Source organism: Oryzias melastigma, linkage group LG23 (genome assembly GCF_002922805.2).
Source record: "Oryzias melastigma strain HK-1 linkage group LG23, ASM292280v2, whole genome shotgun sequence".
In the NCBI taxonomy this organism is placed as follows: domain Eukaryota; kingdom Metazoa; phylum Chordata; class Actinopteri; order Beloniformes; family Adrianichthyidae; genus Oryzias; species Oryzias melastigma.
In genome coordinates, this window is record NC_050534.1 from 18,874,972 (window position 1) to 18,885,977 (window position 11,006).

Consider the following 11,006-nt stretch of genomic DNA (forward strand, 5'->3'; position numbering starts at 1 on the left):
TTACTTTTATACCAAGAAGGAGCAACTTTTTAAAATCTCGAGCAATTAGGAAAAAATAAAGCATAAAAACAAGAACAAAAAATCTGGTTTCAATCACTCAAATTTAACACATACAACAGTAGGAACACTTTCCTTAGCAATCCAAAAAATATTGACCACAAACTTCTTATCAATCCCATAATCCATGTTGACAAACCTCATTCCACATTTTACTGTCTGATACGATCAGCTCTTCACGTACCTCATTAATTCATGAAAACGAACACTTGTCAGGCTTTAGCTCTTACATAATAGATAATAGTTGTGGCTGTGGACTTGTTTTTGTAAGATTGTAAAGAACTACAAAGTCACACATCGATGATGTCACAGCAGCACAGCGGTACACAGACGCCAAGATGTGGAGCAATGGAAGAGGCATTTTCAGCTGAAGTTAAATAAAACATTCATGTAAACAGTTGGACTTTTTATATTTAAGAACATGAAAATAGTTAAAGATTAAAAATTGAGATTAACGAAATAAAAATAAAAAAATTATGCACTAATTTGTCTGTAATTATTTAATTGCAATTAATGCAATCACTTAACACCCAACGGATAGACATCTCACTAAGAATGTTTGTCAAAATCTCACAATGGCGCTCGAGGCCTGGAGTTTCCCATCCCTGATCTATACATATAGCAAACTGAGCACCATCTTGATAAAATACGACGTAATCAAAATCAGTCTGACGATAGTTATAAGGCTGTTTTACTGCTGACCCTTTGATACTTGTCCTATCAGTAAAATGATGAGGTACAGTATATAAGAGTTCACCTCAGTGGGGTTATCAACCACAAAAGATCTAACCTCAAAAGTCCAATAATGTTTTGGAAGTTATCCTTATTTTTGTTGTTATATTGTTTGTTATACATTTGGACTATTATACATATGTCATGATTCTAGGCTTAGGGTTTGCCATGTTCTGTTTTCCATGTCAGTCTCACCACGTTCAGGTTCAATCATCCACAGCTGTCTTCATTTAGTTCATCAATCTCAGGGTATTTAACTTTCTGGTTTTCAGTTCCTCATTTTCAGGTCGTCTCCTCTGTTTTGCTCTGCCACTGGTTTGATTGTCCGTTGGGTTTATGTCATGTTTCAGTTAATTACATATTTTAAGCTTCTGCCACCAAGCCTGGTCTCCTGTGTTTGGGTCCTCCACCACCAACACTTCCTGACAACATCAGAGTGAATTGAAATAGTTTTGTGACAAGCCATCTGGTGGTTACTTGGTGAAATGACTTGACTAAAGTTACTTTTGGAACCAGCTTTAAAGACCCGCTCCATTGAAGTGGTGTTTTCAACATGAATCTTTCTCATCACTTTGAGCTTGCAGCAGGATTGTATTGTCTTCTCTTCCTGCAGAACTGTCCCCGGGCCTTGCAGCGGTCACAGTGGGTTGTGACTCTGGAGATCTGGGCTCTATTTCCCGAGTGCAGCTGCTCCTCCTGGACCGACCGATACCAGACGCCCATCTGAGCCCGTCTGAGTTGGAGGAGGGATTTTCCCCTTTGCCAGACTGGTGCGATCCAATGGTGCAGTATGATGATGACACAGGTTGGTTGGAGCCGGGAGGAAGGCTTTTTCTATCCGTGACGTCACTCGTTCTCACACACTTTTGCAAAGTGAACATTCTCATGGAGTCAGGTGTTTCTAGTACAGTATTTTTTTAAAACGTATACATTACTTTTACTTTTGAAAGAGCCACTTAAATGTAGCGCTCTATTATAGGCAGCAAACAGGAGGAGCCTGGAGGGAGGGTTATAAGTAGGGGTGGGAAGCTTGAGGCACATCACAACCATTCAATTATGGACTGTAATCAATGCATCTAATAATCTTTTTTTTTTCTCCACTTCTAGTTATAAATGGTTTGTTTAAAGAGTCACTCCAATGAAAATGTTGTTTTTGGTGTTATTGTGGGATTTTCCTCATAATGGAGGACATTTAAATAAGAATCTAACCTTATAACGGTGATTTTGTGTAGTTGTGTAAAAAACTTCACAACTCCACAGTCATGTATTTATGTAGTCGAGTAACTCAAATCCATGATAAATAAGTTACTTTATAGTTTAATGACATTTTATTCATATATTTATTTGCAATAGCGCCACAGTAGAGAGTTGAAATGTGGCTTTGGAGCCTCAAGTTGCAGAACCCTGGTGGAAACAAAGGGATAATGGTACATCAGCTAAGGCTTACTTCCGTTCCAGTCGTTTCGCCCACAACTAAGAGACCACTCCGCAGAAAATGTCTTAAAAAAGGGAGAGTTTTTTTCAATCTTGGTAGCATAATCCTAATTAAAAAAAACCTTGAAACGCTTTGAAAATAGACTAGAATATAGTTGGAAGGAGACTTTGAATTGACGTTTTTACCTTTATTTAATAAAATCTTGTTTTTTAGCATTTAATAGTTTAAAAATGCATGGATGGGTGAACTCCAGAGTGAGTTTCCCTCTCCAGAAACCCCAATCTTCAGATAAAACCAATCCTTTCTGTCGTCTGATGACCAAAACACACGTCAAGGATTTTTTAAACGGTTAGAAAAATAGTTGCGATTCAAAGTGGGCGACTTCAAACTCGTTCTGACCCTTTTTTTCTGTTAGAAGGTGTTTATTCAGTCCAGTGCGACTGGGAGTGGAACAGAACTTTCTGACAGTTTGATTGAGATTGTGTGATAAGCAAAAAACCGTCACTGAAAAACAGGCAGACAGGTGTGTGTTCGCGGCCCTGAAAACACGTATGACCACACACAGACGCCATGACACTGCGCTTTCTGGCTGGCCTTGAAGGTCGTTGACGCTTTTATGACACGGGGCGGCTTTTTTCTTTTTTAACGAGCTGCGATACAGGCTCTCATCTGCTCCCAGGCACGCCACGGCGAGCTCTTAACTGCTTCTCCCCGAGGGTGTGGTGACTCAAAAAAAGAGGTTTATAGGGATACCAGGATGTGCCATATTAATAAAGATCAAACCGCTAGAGTGGAACATTAACTGGGAAAGTCCGACTTAGATAGCTGGAAACGCTTTAAACAGTGCGCCGCGCGCACAACCACCTATGAGGAGGCGAGAGGAGCGTGCGCAGAAAACTCAATTAGTCTAGCGGCTGTTTGTTTATATTCTGATAACCAGTCGGAGAGAAGATAAACACTACAGACATTTATGGTCTGTTTTAAAACATTCAAATTAACAATTAGCATTCATTTTATAAAGAGTTTCCTCCTCCAGATTTTCATGCAAAATGATTTCTTTAGGAAAAATTCAATATTTTATTCCATTTTTTTCTTTGTTACAGAACTGAAACTATGTCTTGTCTTACGTCTTATTACTAAATAATTTAATATTTTTTTCTCTAAAAACTAGGGATGTGTATTGGCAAAATTCTGGTGATACGATCGCGATTCTGGTGATACGAAATGATCGCGATTCTAGTGATACAATACGTATCACAATTCTGGTGATTCAATATGTATCGCGATTCTGGTCATATGATATGAATTACAATTCTGGTGATACAATATGTATCGCGATTCCAGTGATACGATACGGTCGCAAGTCTGGTGATACAATATGTATCGCGATTCCAGTGATACGATACGGTCGCAAGTCTGGTGATACAATATGTATCGCAGTTCTAGTGATGCTGTCATAGGGGTAGGTTCCTTCTTTTATTTGGAGATTTTTTCAGATGCTGTGCAGCAGTCAGGACAACCAGGTGTAACCATTTCAGGAGGGATGAGAACAGTTGTATTTGTTCACAGGATTAAAAAAAAAAGAAAGAAGAAAAAGGTAAAAAAAAATGGAAATAAAAGTAGATAAAAAGTGTCCAGGCCCTAGGAGATCATTCCACATATCTAAAACGTATGTTTTCTTAATCTAATAAATCTAAATTTAATATTATTAGCAGCATCCTCGTAACATTATAGCTGGTTGCTGAATATTCTGTATTATTATTATTATTATAGTCTGATCCAGAGGTCACCAACCTTTGGAAACTGAGAGCTACTTTGTGGGTACTAAGTCATACGAAGGGCTACCAGTTTGAAATGACAAATTTGCTTAGTTTGCCTTTAGTTATTCATTATTAATAATGAATAATGATACTCCTCTATGAGAAAACACTTATTTCCCACTATATTTATCAACAATGACAAGCTAGGAAACAGATATCAATTTTCAGCACTTTATTAATCTCAGTAATTGTTGCATTTTCAGATGATCTCTTACATCACCACATTTTTGGGAAAAAATCCAATTTTCACTCTGTTGTACCATGTTTATCGATTATGTAATGTTAAAGAAAAATTAACTTGCACATTATTAAATACATCTTCTCACATTTTGAACTAATGACCCAATTTGCTGTATGTTTAACAAAATGTATTATCTTTGAACTGGAGTAGGTCTGAGGTCACATGAACGTGTTTAAAGTTCATGTATCATCAACACAGGGTTTCAGTTTAGAAGTCGGTGTCGTCGCGGATGTATTTTTGAGTCGGATGTGGTGGAGAATCCAGGGGTTTTTCAAAATAAAACTTCTTTCAGAATAAGATCAGAAATAAGATGGGAAACATTTTTTTCTTCCAGTACTAACATGGACTGGTACCGGTTAGTGGCCCGGGGTTTGGGGACCACTGCTTTGAATTAGCTAACAAATTTTTAGCATCAAAAGTATTTTAAATATATAAATAAAAATATTAAAAATAATAAAAATATTAAAAATAATTAAAATGTTTAAAAGATGTAGCAATAAAATAATAGTAAATTGTAAAAATAAACAATATTAATTAAAAAAAATATAAAAAAAACAATATTATTAAAAAAATAACATTAATATTAAAACATAAATGAAATATGAAAAATAAATAAATCAACAATAGAAACATAAAATAATAATAATAATAATATAAAAAGAAAAATAAATTAATTTTAAATAATATATAAAAATGCTCTAAATGTAAAAATAAAAAATGTTTTAAATAATTAAAATATAGAAAAATACATAATAAAATATATAAACTAATTAAAAAAATATAAATAATAAATAAAATGTAAAATATTGAGAATAAAAATATTTAAATATTTTTAAAATAATTAAAATATAAAAACAGATAATTATTATTATTAATACATAATAACACATAATAAAATTAAATAAATATTATTTAATATATAAAAAACTTTAAATATAAAAAATATATTTTAAATGATTAAAATTTAAAAAATAAATGAATAACAAATGATCAAAATAAATAATACATAATAAAAATAAACACATAAAAAACAAAATATAAAAAATAAAAATGATTAAAATGTTTAAATAATAAAAAATATTTTTAACATTAACACATTTTTATATCTGCTTGTTATTTTTGGCAGAAACTTAACTATTAATCCATCACTGTTTTTTAAAATTCCCACTTATCCCCCTGATGCTTTTAAAACGGTCACTGTTTGACTAAAAAGAGCCTCAGAAATGTCCTGTGGCGGTACCTGTTCATTCATGTTGAACCCTCCAAACCCTCTTTTTATTGAGACACTTTTTTAAAGACGGACTCTTTTAAATTTGTAAAGTTATAAAATTTTAAGGGACTTTTTTTTGGTTAAAACAACACAAAAGGTCCAATAATAGAGCAATGTGTTGTGAGCTGGAATAGTAGTATAAAAGTGTTTGAAAAGGACTGACTTCCATGCAGTTAAAGTAAATGATGCTCACCGAGGCTTTGTGTGGGGCATTTAAGCATTTATGTCCCCCGGTGTTTACACTGAGACTAAAATCGGCCTGAGTTTGCTGGAAGCTTGTGTCTCTGCACCTGGCACGCTCCTGCAGACAGGTGCTCCTCCGGGCCTTTTTGTTGCTCCATTTTCTGCCATTATTTGCTCAGAGATTTGGAGCCATAATTGGGACTACTGCGCGACATTACTCATACGTGAGCACACACTCCAGCACAAAAGGCACAAGTGTGTGCCAGAGGCCAACGCCATCACGGAGAGACCTCCCCTCCTACAGCACAACTGCAAACACACAATTGCTTCCTCAGCCTGGAGCCTGACGCTGTGCTCCTCTCCGTGTGTGGGTTTTTTTTTTGTTTTTGTCAGGTGACTGGAGGCCCCTCACAGCTGGCAGCGTCTCTGAAAGGTCCTACTCGGCGGCGAGGGGAGACACATCGGTGAGTGCCGCCGTCTCTTAATAAACTGCCTCAAACTCACACCCCTCCTTTGAAAGGGCCGGAGCAAACGCCGAAACCTTTCAGGAATCACACAATAACCACAAAGCAATGCACGGTGACACCCCCCCCATCCCCTCTTATTTGCACATTTAAGTGACTTGCATCTATAACTGTCATTCCAGTAAAATGAGCCAAATAGTTGTTGATAACTGAGGTACAAGCTAACAGAGGGCACGCGGCGTGCAGCAGGTGTGTGGTTAATCAGTCACGGGCTGCAGAGGGGGGGTGGAGGCAGGACTGTACGGCAGGCTTTTGGAGCAGCACCATAAAAAGGGGGGGGGGGTCTCCGCTGAGTGCTGGTGGGATTCTTTTGCAGGATGCACCACCAGTATGAAGAGACGCTGCTGGAGGTGGGGGCTGCTGTGGAATGGATGCAGGTGCTCCACGTGATCCACCATTAATCTCCTCTTTACAACATGAATGAGACCCACAAGCCCCCCCCTGCACAATTATACCAAAACACAATGAGGGACCGGGGCGCTCGATTCATGGGGTTTTTTATGACCCGCCTCCCTGAAGCAACGAGGCGCTGAAGCTGGAATAAACAGAGAGGAACCCAAACCAGTTTCTAAACAGAAACTCTCTCTGTTTAGGATTCTCTTGACTGTTTTGACCACTGACTGTTTACGAGAACTGGACTGAGTGACCCCTCCCCCCTCATGTCCCAAACAGGAAGTACTTGCTGGCTCCAAAGCTCCCACAGACTAGGCCCAATCTAATGAAAATTATGTTTTTTACTATGTTCTTGTAGCATTTTTCTCCTGATGAAGAACATATGTAAAATAAGTGTTTCTGAGTATTACTTAATTCAAATTGTGATGGATCAGCAGCAGTTTGAAAAAGCTTCTTTCTCCTCTCCATTCTGATGCGTCCACTCGCTGACAGATCAATTAACATCTTCATTTTCCTCATCTGAGCTGCCAAATAGATCAAAACTGTAGAGCTGAACAGCTACTTTTTGCTACGCTAATGCTAGCTTGGACTTGTGCTATAATCTAGCAGGAGAGAGTGTGAATGAAGGGTTGATGGGAAATTAACTGAGGCTAACTTTTGTGCCAATAGTCCCGCCCACAATCCAGATGAGCATTTCTGATGAAGTCCTGTAGCTCTGCAGAAAATCTGTCTTAAAAACAACACAGGCTATTTTCATTTTGGCTAAACATGGCATAATCGTAACTAAAAGACAACTGGGAACGGTTTTTAAATCCAAAAAAATATATAGTTGCAGATTTAAGACCCCTGCTGTAAAGAAACTAAATGAAATGATTAGAGTGCTGGTAAAAATAGAAAAGCAATACAAAGAGATAAACAGAAAATATGTTGGGAAGACTATTAACCCAACCACGCTGACCGTCAGAATCAGTAGCTCCCTGCTAAGGCTGCCTAGTATGATCTGACGAAAACAAACAAAGAAAACCTGCCAATAAAGGTCCAACCCCAAACTAAAATAACAAAACCCAGCAGTGTAAGACTGCTGAGGACATGAAGAGGAAAAAAGAACCAAACAAACCAGCACAATTCAAACTCAAAGACTTGCTGCCCCTCAGCCTCTTGCTCTGCTCTGCCTGCTGCCTGGTTGACGGCCTCCTCTGGTTTAAATACCTGGCAGGTGCTGATCAAGATCATTAGCTCCACCTGTCAGGATGCTGAACACCAGCAGCAGCCATAACAGGTCCATTGATAATGGAAAAGCTCAAAATACCGGACTGGACTGAACTGTGCTTCTCAGTGGAAACGAGGCATAAGGGAACTTCTAGACAACCCCCCGTCCTACAGTCTGTGCAGAGAATAAATCCAAATACGTCAAGTAGCTGAACACTGTTCAACTGTGATCTTCAGGATTGGTGTGAGAGTCCTTTGGTGTCGCCATCCTCATGGATCCTAGAACCGTCGTCGGACACGCTCCGATCTTCTGGTTCTCCTTTACACCCTGATAACGGTAAGTTTTCCTTACTTAGAAGATGTTTGTTGTTGCTCCGCCTCCATTCTCCGACCGCTGCCCTCTGCTCGAGAGGCTACAACAACAATACTTAATCAATACAAGAGCCCGTCTTCCCCATTAGCATGTGATCCGGTAAAAGCCCACTCATTGCCTGTCAGCTCTGCTTTATTAGCAGCCATTGTCTCCTCACTGTCAACGCCGTGTTTGGTGTTCTCTTGCCTCCGGTACACTTAAGCCCGTTAATCCTCGCGAGGGCCAGCTGGCCTGCAGGTTGGCTTCACCTGTAGGACCGGCTAGTGAGCATTCATGAGCGATGGCTCTCGGTGGGGGGGGTGTACTGTACCGACCACAAACAGGAAAACATGTAGAAGTACCTTCACCTCGGAGGAAGCGGAGGTCCCGTCCGTCCGTCGATCAGTCATTTTGCCGGAGCTCTAATGATCCATGGTGAGCTGGATCCCTTCAGGCTGCTGTGGACGCATCAGTCATGCATGATCGATGTGTCTGAGGAAACCGCAGCCAAACCATTAGATCAGGACTGCAGTGATGAATCTTTGCAGTCCACCGTTTGAGCTTTCTCAAAACATGTAACTATTCCAGCAAACCTTGATGACAAACGTTTAAAGAGACAAACAGGCAAACATTTAAAGTCATCCCCTTATATCTAGTTTTGTGTTTTAGCCAAACAAACTAGTTTGACATTAAGCTAATAGAGCAAACTGAGTAATTAAATCACATTATTACAGTAAGGGTGGAAGACACAAAGAATTTGGGTATCAATAAAGTAATTACCAAGTAATACTCAAATTGGGCTGTTTTGTTGTCCAATCTGGCACCCGCAGCATACCCATAGAAAAATCATACATCAGCCTTTTTGCTCAACATGTTCACCAAGAAGTCTACGACCTTAACGTTTCGTGTGTGCCCTCTGTCTGTTTATCTATCCGTTTGTCCCATAGACGGTACATAGAAAGAAAAAGAGAAAAAGTTTTTTTCATGATATATTTTCTTTATCCCAAGTTATTCAAGTTATAAACTAGCCAATCAGATGCCTCAATTAGAGAAGGATGGCCCCACCCAAAACCTTTGAAGCGTTTGACAGATTCTCGGACCAATCACAGCTTACCATTGTCGTCTGGTCCCAAAGTGGTGAAATCAGGTGATATAAGTACCGTAGAAAAATGGCGGCTGAATTGACTTCTTTTTTTCATTGAAACCCGAAGTAACAACCTTGATTTGTCCATCTCTATTCATGTCAATGGTCCGTCCGTCCTCTCTCTCCCTCAACAGCCACATTTCTCATTAATTCACATTACATTAAACCGTAAATGCGTTAGCTGCAAAGCTAATTCTCAGCTGTAGTCAATGAGGAAGGTGTAGGTTTGCCAACAAAAACACCAAAAACACTTAAAATCAACAATAAAAAATGACAAATAAGACATAAAGTCAATAGCAGTTTGAAGGTTAGACTCACCTCTTTGCAGTTTATCAAAAACTTACATGTAATAATGAAACAATGGGTGAAGGGTACACTGTACCAGATGTTACAGCTATTTCAACTTAATATATATTCCCGTATTGGAGGATAAAATATTTTGAATAGTTTAAATATAATTTTTTTTTTCTGCCATCAGTGAACTTGTTCCAAGGGGTTTGATCTACAGACCAATTCATTGGTCAGATATTTTAATATCTGAGAACTTGATGGTGACGTTTAGATCCATCACATACAGTGAGTTCAACACTGTTCCCCTGATATTTAAATCCAAAAACAGAAAGCGGTTTGCGTATAAGGTTTGCCAAAACTAATCCCCAACTCATCATCAAGCTCTAGACATCATTAGTTTGATGCTAATGGTATTTGTTTCTTTACTTCCTGAAGGTTTTCAAACAAGTTAGACCAGAAAACAGTATGTGTTTAGAACGGTTCACATTTATCTACTGTGCTTTCCTATAGGCATGTTTACATTAAAAGTGGGATCATCTTGACCCCATGAGACAGCGCGCTGAACTTTTTTTTTCATGGATTTTTTATTTTTACTGGTGAGTGGAACTGTCATAAAATTTTGTCCACCTTTGTCATGGGAAGGATCACACATCGATGTAAGGGTGGTATCATCTGGACAAAACAGTTTTAGATCAAAACCTTATTTTTTATCAACATTATTGTTACGGCTCAGCTAAAAAAATTAAGCAGTCATTCCTAGAAAGTCAGAATTGATTTAATTTAGTGATATTTTGTATGTTTTACAGTATGTTTTTGTCATGCAGTATTTTTTTACTCATGAAAGTTTTACTTTCATTCAGTTTAAATCATTAATTATGTGAAAAGTGTTGGTGGTAACCTTGCAAAGTTAAATGATTTTGTCGTTTTTGCGTTGATACCCAGCCTGTCAAAGCCAGGGAGACATAAATACAGAGTCATTAAGGCCCAATCCGAATTCTTGCCTTCTCCCTTCCCCTTCATTTAACCCTCCAAACGGAGGGTTAAGAAAAAATAGTGTCTCATAATTTGGACGTTTCTTTCATTTGATGATGTCACCAATAATGGACGGCCCGCTAGCATTAGCGTGGAGCTTCCAGTGCTTGAATATTCATAACTACAGTGGTTTTATATCTTGAAAAAGCTCATGCTACAACAAAAAGTCATTAATTACATTTAAATGTGAACTTCTGTGCTTCAGAGGGCATCCACGGGAAGAAAAGCGCTTCTCAGCGCAATGCGGTTTAGCTTCGCAATGGAGGACTTTGTATCCTTCTCTTGGTTGGGTGTAATTAAAAAAAAATATTCAGGACACAACT

General features: G+C 38.3%; 1 protein-coding gene across 9 annotated transcripts in view; it reads left to right on the plus strand.

Annotated features, from left to right (window-relative positions):
* The window catches only part of LOC112159060 (proline-rich protein 36), a 93,641-nt gene that overhangs the window by 42,875 nt on the left and 39,760 nt on the right, over window positions 1-11,006 (plus strand). For 8 of the 9 annotated variants that reach the window (XR_004947160.1, XR_004947158.1, XR_004947161.1 and 5 more), the window contains 3 exons: window positions 1,403-1,594; window positions 6,132-6,202; window positions 8,102-8,201. Coding sequence is in view for 2 of the 9 variants with exons in the window: in XM_036210225.1 (XP_036066118.1) it covers window positions 1,403-1,594; window positions 6,132-6,202; window positions 8,102-8,201 (363 nt within the window). In the remaining 7 variants the exon portion in view is untranslated. The remainder of the gene's footprint in view (window positions 1-1,402; window positions 1,595-6,131; window positions 6,203-8,101; window positions 8,202-11,006) is intronic. The other variant, XR_004947162.1, reaches the window with a different exon arrangement.